We start from the raw sequence: 25584 nt of genomic DNA on the forward strand, positions 1-25584 counted from the left end.
CAGTCCCCTAGACTTAAAACTGCTTAAAACCAACTAACCTAAGGACATCACGCACATCCATGCCCGAGGCAGGATTCGAACCTGCGACCGTAGCAGCAGCGCGGATCCGGACTGAAGCGCCTAGAACCGCTCGGCCACAACGGCCGGCCTCCTCGGAGATTCTGTGTGTCACCGCTCGTGCGCCGACTATAACACTACGTTCAAACTCACTTAAGTCTTGATAATCTGCCATTGTAGCAGTAGTATCCAACCTAACAACTGCGCCAGGCACATTTCTTATATAGGCGTTGCCGCCTGCAACGGCGTATTCTGCCTGTTTACATATCTCTGTATTTCAATATGCATGCCTATACCAGTTTCTTGGGCGCTTCATTGTATTTATATACCTCCGGTCGGTTGCAAAATGGAAAAAGTGCAGCATTTAGCTATGTTTTTCAGCTACTTGCTCTGTAGTCGCCACTCCGACTTACACATGTTTCCTAGTGTGGTACCATTTTGCCGATATCCTCGTCGTAGGACGCAAATTGCTTATGTTTTCTGCAAATTGCGTAGGTTGGTCTGCAACTTTTTGTCTGAGCCAAAACGCTGTTCTTGTTCATGTGAGTGAAGAAATGAAAATCAGAGGGAGCCATGTGCGGCCTGTGAGGTTGGTGATCAAATACCTCACATCAAAAACGCTGCAGTAGCATCTTTGTTGTCTTTACAATGTGCGGCTGAGAATTTTCACGAACAAGGAAACGAGTAACAGCTACGTTATGTGGGCTGTATGAAATTAGGCGAAACCTCTCACCACGCACTTCGCATTTGGAGGCACGTGCTGGTAGTGCACTCAGAACTGAAAAGTATGACGTCACGTTGTACGGGCATACAAGAGATAGTGCGCAACACATCTGCACTGTCGTCTTAATTTCGCGACCGATCGGAGGTTGCAAAATTATACACCTCGTAGAAAGGAATTGTGGTGCTGGTCGGGCTGCTGTTTCAGAAGACAGTACGCCGTACGGTATCCCTGCCGCTGCCGGCCCGCTTTGCTTCGGTTCGGAGCTCCGCCGTTACTTGGGCACGCCACACGCCAGCCACACACCACACATTTGCTCACTCCGCTACTCCCAGGTCACCGCTCCGATAACCTCCCACGCCCTCCCTCGGAGCTTCCCCGTGCTTCCCCTCACATCCATTTATGTTCCCTGTACTCTCCCACTTGCTACACACAAGCAGTGGCTGTAAAACTAGGATGATTCTCCTTTATCTGATGTATTCGATACCGTACAGTGGGGGTTGTAGAATGTAATTAACTCGAAGCTTGCTGTCAACACAACAAGGCGTTTTCAAATTAATAAACATTCCCAGAGGTGAAAGAAGTGATAAGGAACAGATACAAAACCTAGGACTGACAGAGGGTCAGACCCTAGATCGTTGATTAGTACCACATGGATAGCCGTCGACACAGCACACCCAAATCTTCCATCTGAAACGCACGGAAAAATTATATTTTGACTTGTCTAAGGGGCCAATGTGAAGAAAAAGAAAAATACAAAGACATAATGAAATCTTTAAGGGCTTCTTTATCATTGCTGTATACACAACTTACAAGAAACTGAGGAATGTAGCAACTAGACTGCCTAAAAAATGTTTAACAACAAAACAAACCAACAGCTTTAATAAATATACGGACGGAGCATCACAGCGCGTTAATAACTGGGTATAAAGCTGCAGCACCCCTACAAACGAGACTTATATCGAAAGTCTAAATGGAGTCGATATCCCAGGAACACCCTCCACGATGAACCTCCAGCTGCGAATTAGATGAGCAGACAAAAATCCAAGAAATTGCGTATTAAAAGTCTTCTCGTAAATGCTTTTGGTGTCATTTCAAATCATTCCCAATATAGCTTGTGACATGAACTGTGTAAGTTCAAGATAACAATTCCTAAAAAAGAAGAAAATACAGTCAGTCAGTTGTAAGGTTTTTAACTGACGTTCATCGCTTTTCCCCTCTGGCTACGTTTGTTAGTTCGAGAATTTCCGTGTTTCACCTTGAGTCAGAGTCCACATTAAACTGTAGACCATAGCTACAAATGGCTGATTCAGTTCAGAGGTCGAAGGAAGAAAAAGGCGAGTAACAAAAGGGCGCAACCACCTCCAAATGGACAGTGCCAAGTAAAGCAACATTCAGGTTGATGACGGCTTCAAATTACAGCAGCCGTGTTTGCTAACACTACCTTTGACAGCCATATACTTACCAAACTTATTCTGCGTCGCAGTGCTTAGACTAACATCAATGAAGAAACATTAGTTTTATTTTATTTATTTTAAAACTAGCATACTTTAATTCAACGACGATTAATCAAGCAACAACATGAAAGAAGTTACTTTGTGCGTTTTAGAGTACTCACTTTTTCTGTGATCTGTTTGAAATCAGGTCGATAATTGCTAAGTGCAGCTTGCACAAGGTAGTATTTAACCTCACATCAGCATCAATGACTTACTCTCAACAGTAACTTTTATTTACATGTCAGTCTGGCAGAGCCTCTAACAGCAACAGCTCGCTTAATTGTCAGAATGATACACACATAGAAATGAACATAACTATTGCGAATTAGAGCTTTCGTAAATTCTGTGGCCGCCTCTCGAAGCAGCGACGCAGACATCGGTGGTCAGATACGCGCGGCCCTGCTCGCTCCAGCGGTGCACCGCACGTTGTCCGCGTTATCCAACACGAAATATACGATGGCTATCCACAAAGTACATTACGTTTTCGTTTGTATCCGTTAGGGGCGGGGCTAGCGCGGCCATCTTGGTGTCACGGCATTCCGCCGCTCAGTCGGCATCCTGCCGTGCTAGTGAGAGGTTCGTGCTGTACTCCGTTGAGTTACTATGACAGTTCGAAATGTCAGCGTTAATTGAAAATGCCGCGAAGTGTGAAGTGCGTGCTGTAATAAAGTTTCTGCCTGCAAAAAAACTGTAAACCGATAGAAATCTATCGGCAGCTTTGAGAAGTGTATGGGGACAACATAATCACTGAAGGTGGAGTGCGTCAATGGGTCATAAAATTTAAAAATGGCCGGACTAACGTTCACGACGAAGAGCGAAGTGGAAGACCCAGCATAGTGACTGCCGAACTTGTCGAAAAAGTCGATGCCGCGGTCCGTGAAAACCGTAATTTCACAATAACGGAACTATGAGTTTTCCACAAATTTCACGAAGTTTGTTGCACGAAATCATTACCGAAAAGCTTGGTTACCACAAGTTTTGTGCAAGATGGATACCAAAAATCTTGACAGAGATTCACAAAAATCAGCGAATGGCTGCGGCGTTAACATTTTTGGACGCTTACGAGAAAGATGGCGACTCATTACTCGATCGCATCGTTACTGGTGACGAAACATGGGTTAAGCATGTGAACTGCGAGACAAAATTGCAGTCACTGCAGTGGGGGCACACAAATTCCCCCCCCCCCCCCCCCCCAAAAACCCAAGAAATGCATGCAGACAATGTCGGCAAGGAAGGTGATGGCGACTGTCTTTCGGGACAGAAAAGGTGTGATTTTTGTGTAATTCCTGGAAATAGGCACTACAATAAACTCTCAAAGGTATTGCCAAACTCTGCACAACCTCAGAAGAGCAATACAAAACAAGCGCAGGGGAAAGTTGGGCTCAAAAGATCTTGCTGATTCACGACAACGCCCGGGCCCACACAGCAAATGCCACTCGTGAAGTTCTCACATCTTTTAAGTGGGAGTTGTTTCCTCATCCGCCGTACAGTCCCGACCTGGCACCGAGCGACTTCCACTTATTCCCAGCAATGAAGAAGTGTTTGGCTATGCAGCGTTTTGATGACGACGCACAGCTTCGAGAAGAGGTAACCACGTGGTTGAAGGCGCAGGCGGCCGTATTTCACGACGAAGGAATTTCCAAGCTCGTCCATCGCTACGATAAGTGCTTTAATTTAAATGGCAACTATGTAGAAAAGTAGTATTGAAGTGTGGCTTTCATCTGTATATAATAAAAAAAATTTCCAATGTTTTATTTATTTTTAATTCCAAAACGTAATGTACTTTGTGGATAGCCCTCGTACAAACAACACTCGCTCTTTCGGTAACGTATAGGCCTACATAAACAACACAATGTACATGCAACTAACTCCATCAACAATTTAACTAAATAGAAAATGAATCGTCCATTCAGTCGCCTACCATAACTCAGTGTCCGTACTATTTTGGGACACTACGTTATTTGCCTGTATATTTTTGACCTCTGCATTAAATTATGTTTTGCTCCTGATTTCATTCAAAAATGTAAGTTTTCTTCATGGAGTTTTCTAGACGCTCTCCACAGTTGACAGAACATTGTGAACCGATTCTCATAGGCGGTTCTGCTAATAAGCAAATTCTGAAGGAGTGTCTTGGGACGGAAGGATTTGAGCAGTTAGGTGTTTGAAAAAATTGCGCTTCGTGTACACATCACAAAAGCAGTGAAGGATGACACCACGTTTGCTCCATTTTACGATGACATTCCGGATTTCGAACTTAATCCAAAAGATCGATTTTTAATTAGTTACTTTCCAGAAAGCGAAGTGGGATCGACTCATCAAGAGCGACTTATCGTCCCGCGATATTGTTGCTCATGTTGGTCTGGATTCCATTACTTTCATATGAATATCGAATAGATGGGTTAAGCACGGCCATACTGAATCTAATGTAACATCTCAACTGATCCACATGATTAGCACCCTAGAGGACAGATAGACAGTATCTGATCAGAAGTACGCGTACACCCTTAAGTAAAGCGGAAATATCCACCTGATGTCAGGAGAGGTGAATCCGCCCTTATAAAAGGAAGTTGAGAACCAGTTGAGAACCAGTAACAGAAGAATGGCATGGTCAGGAGATCTCACTGACTTGGAACGTGGACTAGTCACTGGATTTCACCTGAGTAAGAAATCCATCGGACATTTCGACCTTCTCTAGCTACCCAGTTATACTGCTCATAAAGTAAATGTGAAGTGGAAACGCGAAGGAACAACAACAACAGCTAAACCAAGAGAAGTGGTTCAAATGGCTCTGAGCACTATGGACTTAACATCTGAGGGTCATCTGTCCCCTAGAACTTAGAACTACTTAAACCTAACTAACCTAAGGACATCACACACATCCATGCCCGAGGCAGGATTCGAACCTGCGACCGAAACGGTCGCGCGGTTCCAGACTGAAACGCATAGAACCCGCTCGGCCACAACGGCCGGCTAAACCAAGACAGGCGGACCTCATTTACTGACGGATAGGGACAGTCGAACATCGCGTGTTCAACAATGTAGGCTTCTGAAGACCACAGATAATGATACAGTTTATGAGTTAGATCTTCAAGTCTATCACATAACGTTTTCCTTGCTTGTTACTGCCTCGAAAACTATCCAAAAAATACTACAGTAATGCTGCTGCTGCTGCTGCAGCAGCAGAGATAAGAGTTGACACTAACGCCTTCATCTATACTCTGCATCTCGTCTCGATGTAGATGTGCCAGAATTATTCAATTCAAACAACTCGTTGCAGCAGGCTTGAATAGTATTATTCTACACTCGTACCTGTATTAATGACCTATCAACTTTTACGATGAGAGGAGGCACGGAGCAATTCCCAGAGCAGCCTACGTCAAAGAGAGCTCGAGAGAGCTGCCTCTGCAACTGGCTGGTTAGGGCCTAACTGACTTCAAGAGCTCTGCAATCCCTGGTCACCGTGTTCCGCTCCCGGGAGCAATTTGGCCCGTTATGAAAATGACCTCGCTGTGTGCAAGACACACACAGTCAGATAAACAAAATTTAATAGCACATCTTTAGAGAGAACGATGAGAAATGTTTTATCGCTCAAATTTGCACCCAGAAAATTACTTCTGTTATCAGATGAAAAATGGAAAAACGACACACTACAAAGGATTATCCGAATAGAACGGAAATCATTAGCTGTGATGATGTACATGTACAGACAAACAAATGATTACAATTTCAGAAAAACTTGGTTGATTTATTCAAGGATAGAGCTTCACAAATAGAGCAAGTCAACAACGCGTTCGTTCATCTGTGGCCCTTAGACAAGTACTTATTCGACTTGGCATTAATTGACAGAGCAGTTGGACGTCCTCCTGAGGGCTATCGTGCCAGAGTCTGTCCAGCTGGTGCTTTAGGTCGTCAAAATCCCGAGCTGGTTAGAGGGTCCTGCCCATAATCCTCCAGACTCTCTCTGCTGGGGAGAGATCCTGCGACCTTGCTAGCCGAGGTAGTGTCTGGCAAGCAGGAAGACAAGCAGTAGATACTCTGACCGAGCGCGGGCGAGCATTGTCTTGCTGAAATGTAAGTCTAGAATGGCTGGCCGTGAAGGACAACAAAACGGGCCAGACAATATCATCGATGTACCGTTGTGCTGTAAGGGTACCGCGGATGACAGCCAATGGGGTGCTGCTACGAAGAAAAGCGGCATCCCAGACCATCACTCCTGGTTGTCGAGCCGTATGGTGAGCGACAGTTATGTTGGTATCCCACAGCTGTCCAAAGCGTCTCAAGGCACAGCTTCGGCCCAGAATCTCATCGACTGTAGTAGAATTGTCTTCAGTGAGGACTACTACTTCGAACAGAGCACCGATGACCAGTCTCACGGTTGGCGCTGTATGACTGCGTACATTTTCATGCTGAGCCAATCAATAGCTGAAAGATGCTCAAGCGGCTCCACCCGTTCTTCCAATATGAAAGTATTACCTTATCTGGAGGTAGGCTTTGATTTTCCAAGGAAAGTTTTCCTTGATTTCATCCAAGGTTGAGATTGTTGACGGTCAAACAGTGACGGTGGGGGGACACTCAATATTATCAGTGATCATTTGTTCAGCAGCAGCAGCGGAAGGATACGACAAATTTCCTTCCCTCATCCTCGTCCAATACTAGCATCATATTAACTACTGGCTTGGCCAGCTGGTACATTATACCACACTCATCCTTCCTTTCACTGGATTAGTTTCTAAAATAAACATTGGTTCTCGCTTAACTTTGAGCGCAAGACGGTGATTCAAAATTGGATTGTTGCATTTCGCACGCCGCAGTCGATGTTATTCTAGCCTGGGTGAGACGACAATAGAAATAATGAGAATTTTAAGCTTCGATTCAGTTAATGAGGCATCCACGAATGACCCTAATGGTAGCGATATGTCACCGATAGTTTCCGAATCTCATATGGGTGGGGGGGGGGGGGGGGGTTCACCGGGGGCCGAACCGCACGATAACCCTGAAAGTGTGGTGTGGTGTGGTGTGGTGTGGGGTGGAGGAGGGGTGAAGTGGACTGCGTTAGTCGTCGTGTAGTTGTGTACCACTGCGGCTGCGGCGGGAACGGAGCCAATCCGTCGTTTCTAGGCCCCTTGATTAACATACAATACAATAATACAATATCGACTTATAACAGTCCCAGACTGACGAACAACGCTAAAAATCTTTCCTTCGTGGAAGGATTGAATTCTCTCAGAATTGTTCCAAAGAACCTAGCTATCAGTTGTGCCTTTACAACCTGTAGTTTTATGTGGTTGTTCCAGTTCCAATCGGTCAGGACGTTCACTTCTAGACTTGACTTTTCTGTTACTGCACACCACTCTTATTTCGGAATGATGGGTTGGGTTGCTTGGGGAAGGAGAGCAGACAGCGAGGTCATCGGTCTCATTGGATTAGGGAAGGACGGGGAAGAAAGTCGGCCGTGTCCTTTCACAGGAACCATCCAGGGAACTGGCTGGAGCGATTTAGGGAATTCACGGAAAACATAAATCAGGATGGCCGGACGCGGGATTGAACAGTCGTCGCCGCGCGGGATTAGCCGAGCGGTCTCAAGCGCTGCAGTCATGGACTGTGCGGCTGGTCCCGGCGGAGGTTTGAGTCCTCCCTCGGGCATGGGTGTGTGTGTTTGTCCTTAGGATAATTTAGATTAAGTAGTGTGTAAGCTTAGGGACTGATGACCTTAGCAGTTAAGTCCCATAAGATTTCACACACATTTGAACATTTTTTTGAACCGTCGTCCTCCCGAATACGAGTCCAGTGTGCCAGACATTGCGCCACCTCGCTCGGTCGGAATGATGCCTTTCCGTCTGTTTATGAGCGATCCGTCAAATCAAATATATAGAGACGAATACTTGCTTGCTCGTTTTCTGTGCGTTCCTGTACCATTCATCCGATTACAATGAAACTTTGGTGAGTTGTGCTCATGGTCGCGAAGACTTGTGTTGGGCTAAGAACCACCTAACTCCCGTAGGTGTGGTGGTGACGATGAAAAGGGATGATCTAGAAGCATAACTCAGGAACGTCTGGAGCAATTTCCAATTTTAAACATACATGACTCGTTATTTGTGTAAAAATATTGTGCAGTAAAATATCCCAACCACCGCTAGGGGTGGGGGTGAGGTTGAGAAAACTTGACATGTAAAAATTTTCGATAACGTGTCAAAACCATAGTTTTCGGTGTCACTAGCCGCTAGAATTGTGGGCAGGAGTGGGGGGGGGGGGGGGGGGGGTGCACACACAGTGACATAACAGCACTTCTCTGTAAAAGCTGAAGGAATTTCTGCCAAAATTGGCACACGTATCACTTGCTGCCTGGAAAAGTAACACACCCACAGCGCCTCTAAGACTGCAGGTTGGACGTGAAACGGCGTAAAATAGAAGAGTAACTCAGGAACTCCGGCAGAAATTTCATCCAAATTTGGTGCATACTTGACTCATTATTTGCGTAAAAATACTGTGGGAGTAAAGATACCGCTACTACAGTTGGGGGAGGGGGAGGGGTGACGATGAAAAAGTGGTATAGAGAATCGTCCGGAAACGACCTGTTGGTACCATTTCCTGTAATAATTAGCTGACTTGGAACACTTTAACTTCATTCTTGTGAAACACTGCTAGGTCTTTACTCACATGAAATGTTGAGTGCTGTCGACAAGGGATTTCAAATTGATTCCGTGTTTCTAGATTTCCAGAAGACTTTAGACACTGCACCTCACAAGTGGCTTGTAATCAAATTGCGTGCTTATGGAATATCGTCTCAGTTGTGCTACTGGATTAATAATTTCCTGTGAGAGAGGTAACTGTTCGTAGTAACTGAAAGAAAGACATCGAGTAAAACAGAAACGACTTCTGGCGTACTCCAAGGTAGTGTTATAGGCCCTCTGCTGTTCCTTATCTATATAAACGATTTAGGAGACAAAGTTATTGGATGTAGTGTCCGCCATTTATGGAAAACACCGTTTTTCTCAGTACCCAAACATGTTTCGGTACCACTGTGCCATCATCAGTGGGTTTTCGTTTTTTAAACCACAATCACACTGTGCTATGGTGAAGTGGAAAGTGTTTTACTATTTGTGAAAAATACTTGTTATAGTTACGTGTGCATCACAACACCTCAGCATTATGCGGAGAATGAAAGTACTTGCCACACGAAAACATGAGAAGCTACCTGTAGTAATTAACACACAAGCGATCCAGAAAATTCATGCACACCAAATGTAAAGAATAAATAAAAACGAAAACCCACTGATGATGGCACAGTGGTGCCGAAACATGTTTGGGTACTGAGAAAAACGGTGTCTTGCGTAACTGGCGGACCTCACATCCAAGAATTTAACTGCAGACACGGCCAATACAAGGAGCTGCAAATCAAAATGATGGAGATTTAGGAGACAATCTGAGCAGACATCTTAGGTTATTTACAGACGATGCTATCGTTTATAGTCTAGTAAAGTTATCAGAAGAGAAAAAAATCGCAAAAGATATAGAAAAGATATCTGCGTTGCCCAAAAACTGGCAATTGACTCTAAATAACGAAAAGTCCCAAAAGGAACCCATTAAACTTCTGTTACACGATAAATCAGTCAAATCTGAAGGCCGTAAATTCAACTAAATACCCAGGAATTACAATTACGAACAACTTAAATTGGAAAGAACACACCGATAATGTTGTGGAGGAAGGCAAACCAAAGACTGCGTCTTATTGGCAGAATACTTACAAGACGCAACAGATTTACTAGAGAGAGTGAATGCACTACGTTTGTCCATCCTCTTTTGGAGTACTGCTGCGCGGTGTGGGATCCTTACCAGAAAGGATTAACAGAGTTCTTCGAGATAGTTCAAAGATGGGCAGCAAGTATCGAGAAATAGGGGAGAGAGTTTCACGGACATGATACAGGATTTGGGGTAGTCATCATCAAAACAAAGACGTTTCTCGTTGCGGCGGGATCTTCTCACGAAATTCCAATCAATAACCTTTTCCTCCGAATGCTAAAATATTTTGTTGACGCCGACTTGCATAGGGAGAAACGATCCTCATGCTGAAAATGGGAAATTAGAACTAGCAAGGAAAGATATAGGTGTTCATTTTTTTCGCGGGCTGTTAGAGATTGGAATAACAGAATTATTTTGAAGGGGGCCTCTGACATTCTGCCAGGTGCTTAAGTATGATTTGCAGAGTATCCATGTAGATGTAGATGAACCGTACTGTCTCGCATCTGCGACTTTGTGTATCATCCACATCGTGTTTCGTGACCAACGATCATGACACACTACGCAATACCACAAATACATTTAATGGCCTCACTAGAGTCGCATGGTGTAATACAGTGGAGAATCACAGTAGTCAGCGATAGCCTTTTTTCTCGGAAAGTCAAATCAGTTACTGGCGGTACGACAAGTTCCCTCAGAATTCAGTAAAACTGCAGGGCGAAATTCGCTTGAGATAAGGATGAAATGTGCGTGTACAGATGTGTGTGAAATGTGTTAAAGGTATGTGAAATGTACAGTTTGAACCAGAAGTCCACCGACAAACTATCAGAGGTTGTTCAGGAAATGAGCCGAATATTTTGGTACGAGAGACCTGTGCATAGTTATTGCGTTTCGTATGGTTTCTTGTCCCAGTTAGCTTTGTAGCTTTATTTTAGACGGCATGTAGTGCGCAACAATGCAAATGTCGACGGTGTATGCTTTTGTCTGGTAATAAACTTGTCCTGATGCGTCAGACTACTTGCTGTTGTCAGTAGTAATGACCTTTACTCTTCACCCTGAAGCATTGCTCGGTTCTGTGTGTGGCTTGCTTTTTTCCGGCAACGGATAGGTTTTCTGACGAAGAGTTGGCCAATGTACACCTCGTCTGTGTCAATGACTACAATGGGAGAGCGGCACAATGACGCTGAGCTGCTCTCTTCCCACAACGGCGGCAACCACGCCACACTACTTTTGCATCTGTACGTAGGTGTTTCCTGTTGTTGCGTTCTGGTGAGCCCCATATTATAGATTTAGTAACTGTTGTGATCAACGAGATAGTTGGGGTACAAACCGAATAAATCATAATAGTATTAGTATGCTGTGACTAAGCATCAGAAACAGCCAGTTCCTTATACCAAAATACTCAGAAAATATCCGTGAACAACCTCTCAAATTTTGTCAGAGTTCTGGTATATACACGAGGGGCGTTTGAAAAGTCCGTGCAAAGTCCGAGAAGGGCACCACCGGCGCGTATCGAAGTCATGTTTAGTTAGTAGCATCTTTGGACAGAACGCACACCAAGTTTCGGTTATATTGGTGTCTCTCTTTGTGTTTGGCATAAGAAAATTATTACAAATGCGTGGGTTGCAATAATAACGTTATAAATTTGGTCGTCTCCAATTAGGTGTGCATCAAGGAAGTCGAGTGATTGTCAAAAAATAGACGAAAAAGAATTTCGTCTGGTGATTAAACATTACTTTATGAAAGGCAAAACTCCTCAGGAGACTAAAGAGAAGCTTGATAAACATTACGGTGACTCTGCACCTTCGATTAGAACAGTTTATAAGTGGTTTCAAAATTTTCGGAATGGCCATATGGGCACAAGTGATGCTGAACGTTCTGGACGCCCTGTGGAGGTTACAACTCTAGAAATCATTGATAAAATCCGTAATATGGTGATGGATGACAGAAGAGGTGCGTGAGATTGCTAGTGCTGTGGGCATCTCGAATGAACGGGTATGTAATATTTTGCATAAACATTTCGACATGACAAAGCTCTCCGCAAGATGGGTTCCGCGATTACTCACGCTTGACTAAAAACGGAATAGTGTGAAGTGTTGCAATGATGGTTTGCAGCTGTTCAGGAAGATCCGCAGGACTTTAAACATCGTTTCGTCACTGTGGATGAAAAATGGATACATTACTATACTCCTGAGACCAAACAACAATTTAAACAATGGGTTACCAAGGCAGAATCTGCACCAAAAAAGGGGAAGACCATTCTTTCGGCTCGAATCCTGCCTCGGGCATGGATGTGTATGCTGTCCGTAGGTTAGTTAGGTTTAATTAGTTCTAAGTTCTAGGCGACTGATGACCTCAGAAGTTAAGTCGCATAGTGCTCAGAGCCATTTGAACCATTCCTTCGACCGGGAAGGTTATATCGACTGTCTTTTGGGATTCGCAAGGGATATACCTCGTCGACTATCTGGAAAAGGTTAAAACTATTACAGGTGCCTAATATTCATCGTTATTGGACCGTTTGATAACCGAGCTGCAAGAAAAACGCCGACGATTGGACTGCAAAAAAGTCCTTTTTCATCACGACAGTGCACCAGTAGACACCTCAGAAGTTGTGGTCACAAAATTTATGGAAATAGGATTCCAACTCGTCTCACATCATCCCTATTCTGCAGGCTTGGCTCCCTCGGACTACTATTTGTTCCCCAATTTGAAGAAATGGCTGGCGGGACAAAGATTTTATTCAAACGAGGAGGTGATTGCAGCAACTAATAGCTATTTTGTAGACTTGGACAATTCCTGTTATTCGGAAGGGATCAACGAATTAGAACAGCGTTGGACGAAGTGTAAAAGTCTAAAAGGAGACTATGTCGAAACATAAAAAAGGTTTACCCCAAACACGTAAGTAGTTTTTATTTTTGCACGGACTTTTCAAACACCGCTCATATATAATGTCCCTCGTAAGTGTCGTCAGGCACATTCCCTCCAGCGCTTCAGCGCATATTTGCAATTGTATATTTGCATTTTGTAGTTGAAGTCAGTCCAAACAAATTGAGATCGCCATGTCTTTCATGTGACGGCCAGTGTCTATTGAAGCGTCGGTTTGTTTCCCGTTTTAATCAAAATTGTTTTTAGAGCGGAATTTACGTGCCCATTCAATAGAGCGATCCCACATTAGTCTTGTGTGGTATTTGTTGTATCGATATATACTAACAGGGAGAGTAAAACACGGAGAATATCCAGTACTCCACCAACGAGAGCACTACCCTAGCTCACATTGCTACGGCCAAGCACGAAGCGCTGCTGTCGCTATTGGTTTGTAGCTTACTCTTGTGTTTTACTTTCTCCGTTAATACATATCTATAAAACAAATATCGCAATAGCACAATTTAGGACCCCTCTATCAAAAGGGCAGGAAAAATTCCAAGATAAAAGCATTCTGCTTGTAATGGGAAACAAATCGACGTTTTCTGTTGACACTGGGTGTCACATGAAAGACGTGAAGAGCAGTAATTGCTTCGGTGATTCCGGCTGCACAATGCTGAAGCGAAATTACAAATATGTGCTGAAACACTAGAGAAAATACACCAGGCGGCCCATAGGAGACACTTGAGATATATATACAGCGAGAAATATGTGACACGTGTAGAAGGGAAAACTACAGACAAGAAGCATCTACATGTTTTAAATCGAGAAAGACCATGCAAAATGGAAAGACCAAAATTATTGTATATCCGAAAAGAACTGACTCTACTTTTTCCAGTTTAATTTTAATCACAAAAATTACTGTCTTTAATATATATTGTGCTTGTAAATGTGTGTGCATTGTATGTGTACCTATTGAGAAAGAAAAAGAAGCAATACAGTGTATGAGGGATGCAGCTACTTCAATATGAAATACAGTAGTAATTCGATTATGGCTGGGTGCCTTGGTCGCTGTTTTTGGGGCCACGAGCGCTGGCCCGTCATATGGTCTGGTATCTTGATCTGTTTATACTTGTTATAACGAAAACAGGTTGCCTCTAGTACAACGAAACTAAATTGGACCGTCACTTTTAATATCACACTGAAGTCGATGATAGAATGAGAGTTTGATGATTTAATAACTCTTGCTACATGGACCTCTCCACAAAGTCTAATAAATAGTGGACTGTCATTTCATGGTGTAACACTCTCAATTTTGTATGTGTATATCAATTGTGGCCATCGTCCCGCCAAGGTAGCCGAGACTCCTAACGCGCTGCTTCCTGGACTCGGGTAGGCGCGCCGGCCCCGGATCAAATCCGTCCGGCGGATTAACGACGAGGGCTGGTGTGCCGGCCAGCCAGGCTGTGGCTTTTAGTCAGTTTTCCACATCCTACTAGGTGAACGCCGGGCTGGTCCCCACGTTCCGCCTCCGTTACACGGCTCGCAGACATCTGAACACATTCGCACTATTCCATGGATTACACTAGATGCGGACAGTTGAGGTACACTAATTCTTTCCTTGGGGGGTACAGGGTGGCGACAGGAAGGGCATCCAACCAGCCCTTAAATTTAACATGCCACATCCTATTAACCAGCAGACCCTGCAAGTCAGGATTAATTCTTGGAAAGAGAGAGATCAATTGTGACCATCATGTTTTCTATAAGCAAATTCACAAGTATGGTACTCTTGTAGTTCTTTTCTTGCTACGAGGGCATTCAATAAGTAATGCAACATACTTTTTTTCTGGGTGCAGGTTGGTTTTATTCAGGATTTCAATACACCATACTATTCCCCACTCCTTTGCCTACAAACCCTACTTTACAACATAATCTCCGTTCAATTTGACTTCCTTGCGCCATCTTACTGGGAAGGCCTTTATGCCCATATGGTCGACGTCGGAGCGAGCGTCTTGCTGCATCAATAACTCGCCAATCATCCACGTACTACTTCCCGCGGAGTGCATCCTTCATTGGGCCAAAGAGATGTAATTCGGAAGGTGCGAGATCCGAGCTGTAAGGTGGATGAGGGAGAACAGTCCAACGAAGGTTTGTGAACTCCTGTTGTGTGCGCAGACTTGGGTGAGCCAAAAATGGTTCAAATGGCTCTGAGCATTATGGGACTTGACTTCTTAGGTCATCAGTCCCCTAGAACTTAGAACTACTTAAACCTAACATAAGGACATCACACACATCCATGCCCGAGGCAGGATTCGAACCTGCGACCGTAGCGGTCGCGCGGTTCCAGATTGTAGCGCCTAGAACCCTCGGCCACTCCGGCCGGCTTGGGTGAGCCACTATCAACAAAGACGTCCAGTTGAGCAGCGAGATGTTTGACAGTGATGCCTCGAAAGTGTGTCTCCAGTCATTCCAACATTGCAGGAGTCACAGCTGTGTGCGGCCAGCCGGCACAAGGGGGATTGGACAGGTTTGCGCGACCTTGTAGCGATGATTACAAACCGTTCGTCCAACGACTCACTGCCGGGTCCCGTAGACTTCTGCAAGCGACTATGAATATCTGCGTTGCTCTGGTTTTCCGCTAAAAGAAACTCAATGACAGGCTCTGCTTGAAACGCACGTCCGTTACAGACGCCGTTTTAAAGGCTACGTCTGGCGCCACCGCCAATCGGAGGTTCCTGAAACTATAGGGGCTTGTAGCAGGAATATTCCACGATGCTGCACAACAAATTATGCATTTTTTTCAGCCAATATTGGCCGAGAAAAATGTGTTAATTAGTTCTTGACTGCAGGTCGTATCTTTCTTGTTTCTTACCCGGTCATAATTTCTAGTGCGTATCAGTGATGGGTTTGTCTCCAACGTTTTAAAACAGCTGATTTCAGTGAGTGTAGGATATAAAACGACGAGGCACAGTTCAGAAAAAGTGCAGGGAAAGAGCTGGGCGTTGCCTCACCTCTGCGCTGAGGATGAAAGTGAAGAAACGCGATACCCGGGGCAGGAAATCAGCTTCACGCGCCCTGGCCGTAGAAGTGACGCTGACGGGAAGCAATGACTGGCGCATTCCGACCGCCGGAGAAAGGGACGGTCTGTTACTACGTTTACCTGGGGCTCCCGAAACCGGCTACAGTATGTCTGTAGTCGGTGTACTGTGTGAGGAAGTTAATGTTCCTACATTCGTTTCATAAGCTGTAACCGCCACAAAATTGTCTCACCCGTTAATGCTAGAATTTGAAAACAAAAAAAGTAATTATTGGTTACTTCTGTAATCACTGTTACGGATTTGCAAGACTGGGAACCACTACTCTGCACGCTATCGAGCAGTTCGAAGTGTGGTTAGCAAGTGACTTTTACGTCGCTCCTCCCTACGAAATACATGCAACAATGATACAAAAGCGACTATTTGTGTGAAATGATGTCTCAAATTTAAACTGCAATCGCTGTGTTTGGAAAGAGGATCCTCGTAGAAAAAAGATTACAACAGACGCAAATCTTCCTAATTTTTTAAAAAAATATCCAAGCAACCAGTTTCATAAGCGTCATCTGCAGACAATGCGAAAAACGAATGGAGACATTCAAACATTGGCGCACATAGAATGGGAACCATATACTGAACTATATGAGAATGGTATTTATTCTTTCGGACATGTCCGAAAGAACAGATACCATCGGTGATCATGCAGCTCTCTTAGAATGAAATAGTAATTAAACCAAGACCCTAAGCTGTCGACAGGCGTTGATAGACATCAACTGGGACAGTTGAAAATGTGTGCCCCGACCGGGGCTCGAACCCATGATCTCCTGCTTACATGGCAGACGTTCTATCCATCTGGGCCACTGAGGGCACCGAGGATAGTGCGACTGCAGGGAGTTATCCCTTGCACGCTCCCCGTGATACCCACATTCCCAACCTAATGTCCACACACTACATTCTTAGTGCCCCTGCCCATTACACTCATTACTCGCGGCAGACAATCTTACCGAGTCCCGTAAGAGTTCGGGCAATGCGTGTGCATGCAGCACAGAAGGAGGGGGTCAATGGCCGGTTAGTCTTAACTATATGGAAATGGTATCTATTCTTTCTGAGATGTTTAGAGTCCCGGTGGGATCACACATTTTCAATTGTCCTCGCTGATGTATATCGACGCCTGTCGACCGCTTAGGGCCTTAATTTAGTTACCGTTTCACATACTTAACTGGATACCGTGGATTTCCATTCATTCAACGTGTGCTCTTCACTGGCATACAACCACCGCCAGTGATAAATTTCAAATTGGTGTCTATTGTTCTTTGTTTTAATGGGTAAGATCTAAAACATTTATTCTGTCGCCTGCTTGGTGTTAAACTGTGAACTTCGTATTATCACAACACGTAGTGCCATCCAAAGCTCTTCCAGTCACAAGAGAGCCCATAAAATTGCAGCATTCGGGCATATGAGCGACAGAGCTATCAAAGTACCGCTCTCTGAAGATAAATATAAGCAAGAGATAAAATAATAAAACAAACAGCCATTGCAAATGCCTATAAGAGCTCCCTAGTAGAAACCTCAGAACACTCAATAATGGAAAAACAGTCACATCATTAAAACAGGAAATAAGATCTTCCACACAATCGTATTCCCAGGTAATATTTATTTTTACACTGACAGTGTCTTCAAACGAAAAGGCATTAGCATATCCATTACCACCGACAACAAGATTGGGCAAAAGTTGCCTCAAACAACAACACGAGAAATCCACTTCACCATACAGGTGTGCATAAAATTGAATGTTCGGACTGTGACCGTTTCTACAAGGGCCAGACACGAAACAAAACTACACAGGTATCAGCATCCTACGAATCCGGCCTAAAGGCAAAAAACGAGGCATCCTTGAAACGCTCCACATGTACAATCAGCAAGCAAACACCTGAGTCCATCTTAAATGACAAAATTGACAATAGTATTGTCTCTCTATTTAATGGAGCCTAAATTATCAAATTTCCAATGAGAGAGCGCGCGCATACACACACGCACACACACACGCACGCACGCGCAATCTCCACCTTCCCCTTCATATCTACCACAAATAATTAGTTATGTTACCATGACATTCTCCAAACGAACAGTGGAGCGACATCATTTACAAATATACCAATTACTTGTGCCCCCCGTCAGCTTCAGACCACATATATGTCAATTAATAGTACAAGTAGTATATCCATCTACATATTTTAAAGTATAATGAATGTATTACTGCAACTTTTGCTTAGTTATAACATGTAACAGATATACTTTTAATACTCTCCTGCTCTAAAACCTTGCCCTCCATCAATCTCTCCTTTCAGCCTCTCTCCCTCCCCCCTCCCTCCTTTTTGTATATTTATATTTTCTTTGATCTTTTCTAAATGAACAATAAATTTCCCAACTCATAAAACTCAACAGATGCACCCAAATAAAACCAACAGTTTGTACCCGATGTCGCCTGATGTTACATACAGGTGTATCTGTCTGTATTATTTTTCTGAGCGGTAAGACGGGGAAATTCGTTCTGTAGAATTTTTGGGAGGGGAAGGGAAGGAGAAAATCTGTTTTAGGCAATGTCACTGATGTTCAGATCACGTGTCATAGTTACAGGATAAGCTGTTGTAATGGAACCAGCAGTACACTGTCATATACTGCACGTGTATTCGTTCCAGATGGCCCGGTGACGCAGAATATGAGATGGAGAAGCTGGCGCGCCTGCTGTTCCTAGTGGTGCTGTGGGCTGTCTCGGTCACCGCGCAGTGTGAGTACCGTCTTCATGACTTGTCTACGTCCACATCTACTTTTGTGCGCGCGTAGTAACTATACCGTGTATTTTGCGCGATATATTGCGTTATAGAATCTTGTCTACTGAGTAGACAGATATATCTAGAGCATCCACGGTTCCCTTCTTCACTTACAAACGATGCGGCAGGAGGTTGCACTTTCCTGGGTAACGACACACAAGGGAATTGAGCGGAATGAAGCAGCGGATGTGGCAGGCAAGGAAGAGAACATTTTAAATCAGATGGCTCAGTGTGCTGTGCCCCTACATGCTGGATCATCGCTGTTGAGCTATAGCGCCATGTGCTGGTGGGAAGAAGAGCGGCTGGAAGGGATGAATAATAATTTACTGTTTATAAAAGAAACTTCTCGGCCGTGACGTTCCACCTTCCGGTCGCTTAAGCGACATGGAGTACCTTCGGATGGAGCACAGTCCGATGACGCGTGGCTTCCTGATCTGCCGTGAGGACCGGCCAATGTGAGGTGTTTGTGGCGTACTGATTACAATACATCACATTTTAAATAAGTCTGTTTCATACTCTGGGCAAGAGGACATAGGTTAGTCTACCAACTGACAAGTCCTATTTTTGATGACAGTGAACGAATATGGTATGACTTAAGATTTTGCGACATGTGTGACTTGCTCCCTAAACTATTAGGGAAAGGTTTTGATCAGTTACCAGAGTGTCCGGTTCATCCTGGTTTCTTGTAAGTGGTCAGCCATCACGCTTTCGTATTGTACTTCAGCTAAGATATTACCTACACATTTTAACAAACCGCAGATATTAAATTCTTCCTAATTGAATATGTATGCTAAGTGAATGTGTGTGAAAATGGGAGAGAGTGATCATAATTTTAAGTGACACTCTGTCAAGTGAAGTAGTGCCACAAAAGTCTTCCTGCTGCAACAACTGTAGCAAGCACGTCACTCAGCACCGCTTCCTGTGTGTCATTTTAAGTGCTGTACATGTTGGTCTGGAGCACTGGTTCATGTTGATTAAGCGATTTCGGATGGAATAGGCTGCGCACTGCATTTCATCTGAACTTACGAAGCACAGGGCCGGGTTATAGGCATACTGTTTCTTTGCGAGTTGTCGTTGTTCCCTTTTAGACCGCTTTCTTTAATTTCCTCGCACGTAAAAGTCCAGAAGTGTTGAGCCTTTACGTTGTGACGTTTAGTCCAATGACTGGTTTGATGCCCCCCCTGCGGGTCCGGTGGTTAGAATAGGCGACGACAACCATGGACTTGTTTGCGCCTGATATCCAGGACGGTAGCCAGTCCGTTGTGGTGGGGCCGCCATGTACCCTGTTGGTTGTAGCCTCCTGACCACATAGGGATCGCTCTGCTGATGCCCGCGCCGTTAACTCCCCACGTATGCCAAGAGGTAGATGCTCACCTCCCTGGGGCATCGGGACTCCCGGCAATGGCCATCCTGCCAGGTGGCATTTGCTGCGGCTGGGTGGCGCCCGTGCGGAGGGCCCCTGGTCGGAGCGTGTGGCATCAGGGCGGATGACACGCGATGAAGCGTAGTCCATCATCTCTTGCTGGTGGTGAAACACCAGCAGTCTCTAAGGGATCACGAGCTCAATTCAACGCACAGAAGTACGACCCCAAATCGTTCCCCTCCCTGGCCACACCATGCAAGGAACGTCAGGCTAAGGATGGCAGCTGATCTTATTCGCCCCGGTACCTTGTGTGTTAGAGAGCTGATGGGGAGTCTTTCTTTGCTACGTTACTCACTTTGGCAGCTCTTCTTGATTCGAATTCTGGAATATTTACTTAGTCTTCCTTGAGAAGGCATTTCGGAAGGCTGTGTTTAATATCTCTGCTTTGGCAGCACTGTTTTCGATAGTATCGCCATTGCTATGGCGCAGAGAAGGCATCGATTTTGTCTTGCCGCTAGCATACTTCACATACGACCAGAATCTCTTTGGGATTTCTGCCAGGTTTTGAGACAGTTTCGTTGTGGAAACTATTACAAGCATCTCGCATTGAAGTCCGCGCTAAATTTCGAGCTTCTGTAAAAGATCGTCAATCTTGGGGATTTTGCGTCTGTTTAAATTTGGCATGTTTGTTTCGTTGTTTCTGCAACAGTGTTCTGACCCGTTTTGTGTACCGAGGAGGATCAGCTCCGTCGTTTGTTAATTTATTTGGTATAAATCTCTCAATTGCTGCCGATACTATTTCTCTTCATTCAAGCCACATCTGGTCTACACTTCTATCATTAATTTACAAGGAATGGAGATTGTCTCTCAGAAAGGCGTCAAGTGAATTTTTATCTGCTTTTTTGAATAGGTATATATTTCGTTTATTTTTCGAGGATTTGGGGGTTACAATATTCAATCTCGCTACAACCCTGTGTTCACTAATCCCTGTATCCGTTTTGATGCTCGTTATTAACTCAGGATTATTTGTTGCTAAGAGGTCAAGTGTTTCCATAACCGTTTACTATTCGTGTGGGCTCATGAAACTAACTGCTCGAAATAATTTTCAGAAAATGCGTGTAGCACAATTTCGGCTGATGTTTTATGCGTACCTCCGGAATTAAACATGTATTTTCGCCAACATATCGAGGGTAAATTAAAGTGATCACCAACTATAATCGTATGAGTCGGGCACGTGTTTGAAATCAAACTCAAGTTTTCTTTGAACCTTTCAGCAATTGTATCATCTGAAGTGGGAGGTCGGTAAAAGAATCCAGTTATTATTGTACTTCGGTTGCCAAGAATGACGTCTGCCTAAACTAACTCAAAGGAACTATCTACTTCAATTTCGCGACAAGCTAAACTAACAGCAACAAACGCACTACCGCCAACCATGTTTAGCCTATCCGTTCGGAAGACCGTTAGATTCTTCGCAAAATTTCTGGCCGAGAGAAGTCTATTAGTATGAAACATAAGCCTTAATTCGAGGAAGAAATTTCTTAGAATGTACGTTTGGAGCACAGCATTCTATGGTAGTGAAACATAGACTGTGGAAATACCGGGATAGAAGAGAATCTAAGCATTTGAGATGTGGTGCTGAAAAAGAATGTTGAAATGTGTGTAGACTGATAAGGTAAGGAACGAGGTGGTGCTCCGGAGAAGCGACGAGGAAAGGAATAAACGGAAGACACTGACAAAAAGAAGGGACAGGATGGTAGGACATCTTTTAGGACATCACGGAGTAACATCCATGGAACGAGAGAGAGCTATAAAGGGTAAAGAATGTAGAGGAAAGCAGACTGGAATCATCCAGCAAATAATGGAGGACGTTGGCTCCAATTGCTGTTCTGAGATGAAGAGGTTGACACAGGAGGGGAATTCGTGGCGGGCCGCATCAAACCAGTGAGAAGAACAGGCAAAAAAAAAAAAAAAAAAGAAAAGACTCAGAAACCCCGCATCAGTTTGCAGTTTTCGAAGCTACAGTTCGGAAAACTGTAACTCAGTTTGAAAGGCTGGAGCGAAATTTGAAAAAGATGAAAAGCACTGGACGGTAGTTCTTCGGAACAGCCCTAAAGTCGTTACTAATCGAACATTCAAGCTTGCTTGTGACATATGGGTAGTGTGTATTACCATGGCCGGCCGAAGTGGCCGTACGGTTAAAGGCGCTGCAGTCTGGAACCGCAAGACCGCTACGGTCGCAGGCTCGAATCCTGCCTCGGGCATGGATGTTTGTGATGTTCTTAGGTTAGTTAGATTTAACTAGTTCTAAGTTCTAGGGGACTAATGACCTCAGCAGTTGAGTCCCATAGTGCTCAGAGCCATTTGAACCATTTGTATTACCATGCTAAAATGTTAGTCGAATTTCTCTCGTCAGTTGCTATTGTTTCAAGTTACTGTATTTTATTCTTCGCATTTCCAGTTTCTTTAATTTTTTATAATGTTTGTAAAGACAAATCTAGAATGCTTGACACGATCAAGATAGCTTCCTGCATACATCACCACTGTTCAAACATTTGTCGACATTGTCCATCAACGAACACGATATCCATTTCTTCAACTGTCTTATAGGTTGTGAAACACTGAATAGTTACACGAGAAAGTTGTTTGGCCGCAATAACATCATAGCACTGACTGATGACCTTGAGTCGTATAACTAAACACACAAACCGTACCGTAGTGAAATGTTTGCTTATATTCGGTACAGTAAAACAGGCGTACGGACCTCTTCTCCTGACGGTCGAACAGTGGTTTGCGACGCTGTTGCTTGTTGATGATTGATCAAAATCCGCACGTGTTAAGTCGTTTAAGTCCTTTTCGTAGGCCACAGACGTAGTATATAGTAACATTTTAAAAACAAGGTCGTCATTATTCGGCAGTTATAAACGCTAAAAATTACTTGTGTGCGTCAGAAAACTGCCACATTGCTCGCTATAAACCCGGCTTATTTATGAGCTTGGTACTTGTTTTAGCTGCACTATCCTGTATGTTTTGTTGACTCCAACGTAAGCTTTGCCACTGGAGATGGGAGTCCGTTGCAGAGTAGCTGGTACATCTAGTTTCTGATAAATGATCACGATCAGTCACATGTTTCTGAACTGTTGTTTAGCCATTCTATGTCGATCATCATGATAATAATAGTAATAATCTGTATAAATAAAAATGTTTGTTCAAAATCGAATATATGTGAGTTCTTCATCGATTACTTGGAAATTTTGACACAACGTTCCCTTCGAATACGCGCGTTTTTATATACTTATTTTAATATATATAATATTTAAATAAATATGTAATGTATAAAAGAGAAACGTTATTACATAAAATCTCGAAAAGTTCTTGATAGATTTACTCTAATAAAAATATGAACAAACACAGGCTGTATATTTTTAACAATACATATATATAGAGCACTTGCCCGCGAAAGGCAAAGGTCCCGAGTTCGAGTCTCGGTCAGGCACACAGTTTTAATCTGCCAGGAAGTTTCATATCAGCGCACACTCCGCTGCAGAGTGAAAATCTCATTCTGGCCACATCCCCCAGGCTGTGGCTAAGCCATGTCTCCACAATATCCTTTCTTTCAGGAGTGCTAGTTCTGCAAGTTTCGCAGGAGAGCTTCTGTAAAGTTTGGAAGGTAGGAGACGAGGTACTGGCAGGAGTAAAGCTGTGAGTACCGGGCGTGAGTCGTGCTTCGGTAGCTCAGTTGGTAGAGCACTTGCCCGCGAAAGGCAAAGGTCCCGAGTTCGAGTCTCGGTCGGGCACACAGTTTTAATCTGCCAGGAAATTTCATATCAGCGCACACTCCGCTGCAGAGTGAAAATCTCATTCTGGAAACATCCCCCAGGCTGTGGCTAAGCCATGTCTCCGCAATATCCTTTCTTTCAGTAGTGCTAGTTCTGCAAGTTTCGCAGGAGAGCTTCTGTAAAGTTTGGAAGGTAGGAGACGAGGTACTGGCAGAAGTAAAGCTGTGAGTACCGGGCGTGAGTCGTGCTTCGGTAACTCAGTTGGTAGAGCACTTGCCCGCGAAACGCAAAGGTCCCGAGTTCGAGTCTCGGTCGGGCACACAGTTTTAATCTGCCAGGAAGTTTCAATACATATATATATATTAAACAAACAGAAGAGTCATATTTATGGCTTATCGGATAACGATTAGATAACTACTGCAGAATCTGAATTTTCAATAACAATAAAGGAGGCTGAAGGTCAGTGAGGGGGGCGGGGGGACTGGAGACGGATAGAGGTGGGAGGAAATGGACACAGAAATGGGAAAGGGGGAGACAGAAAGAAAGAGGGGCGGGAGGAGAAGACGGACGGACAGAGAGAGAGAGAGAGAGAGAGAGAGAGAGAGAGAGAGAGAGAGGGGGGGGGGCGGAATAGAAGGTGGTGGACACAGAAGGGGGGGGGAGGGGGGGGGAGGAGGAGGAGGAGGAAAAAGAGAGGGGATGAGGAAATGGACAGTGACAGGGGGAGAAGTAGATTAAGACTACAGGGTGGTCCATTGATCGTGACCGGGCCAAATATCTCACGAAATAAGCGTCAAACGAAAAAACTGCAGAGAACGAAACTTGTCTAGCTTGAAGGGGGAAACCAGATAGCGCTATGATTGGCCCGCTAGATGGCGCTGCCATAGGTCAAACCGATATCAACTGCGTTTTTTAAATAGGAACCCACATTTTTTTATTACGTATTCGTGTAGTACGTAAAGAAATACGAATCTTTTAGTTTGACCACATTTTTCGCTTTGTGATAGATGGCGCTGTAATAGTCACAAACGTATAAGTACGTGGTACCATGTAAAATTCCGCCAGTGCGGACGGTATTTGCTTCGTGATGCATTACCCGTGTTAAAATGGACCGTTTATCAATTGCGGAAAAGGTCGATATCGTGTTGATGTATGGTGGTTGTGATCAAAATGCCCAACGGGCGTGTGCTATGTATACTGCTCGGTATCCTGGACATCATCCAAGTGTCCGGACCGTTCGCCGGATAGTTACGTTATTTGAGGAAATAGGAAGTGTTCAGCCACATGTGAAACGTCAACCACGACCTGCAACAAATGATGATACCCAAGTAGGTGTTTTAGCTGCTGTCGCGGCTAATCCGCACATCAGTAGCAGACAAAGTGCGCGAGAATCGGGAATCTCAGAAACGTCGGTGTTGAGAATGCTACATCAACATTGATTGCACCCGCACCATATTTCTATGCATCAGGAATTGCATGGCGACGACTTTGAACGTCGTGTACAGTTCTGCCACTGGGCACAAGAGAAATTACGGGACGATGACAGGTTTTTTGCACGCGTTCTATTTAGCGACGAAGCGTCATTCACCAACAGCGATAACGTAAACCGGAATAATATGCACTATTGGGCAACGGAAAATCCACGATGGCTGCGACAAGTGGAACACCAGCCACCTTGGCGGATTAATGTATGGTGCGGTATTATGGGA

The 25584-nt window shown here is 44.3% G+C and overlaps 1 protein-coding gene across 2 annotated transcripts in view; it reads left to right on the plus strand.

The window, feature by feature from the left end:
* LOC124776957 (fat-like cadherin-related tumor suppressor homolog) overlaps nucleotides 1-25584 on the plus strand; it is a gene marked incomplete at its 3' end in the record, with an annotated part of 338653 nt that overhangs the window by 86574 nt on the left and 226495 nt on the right. For both annotated transcript variants that reach the window (XM_047252191.1, XM_047252192.1), the window contains 1 exon segment: nucleotides 18605-18693. In XM_047252191.1, the coding sequence (XP_047108147.1) occupies nucleotides 18605-18693 (89 nt within the window).

This window comes from Schistocerca piceifrons, chromosome 2, assembly GCF_021461385.2.
Source record: "Schistocerca piceifrons isolate TAMUIC-IGC-003096 chromosome 2, iqSchPice1.1, whole genome shotgun sequence".
NCBI classification, from domain to species: Eukaryota; Metazoa; Arthropoda; class Insecta; order Orthoptera; family Acrididae; genus Schistocerca; species Schistocerca piceifrons.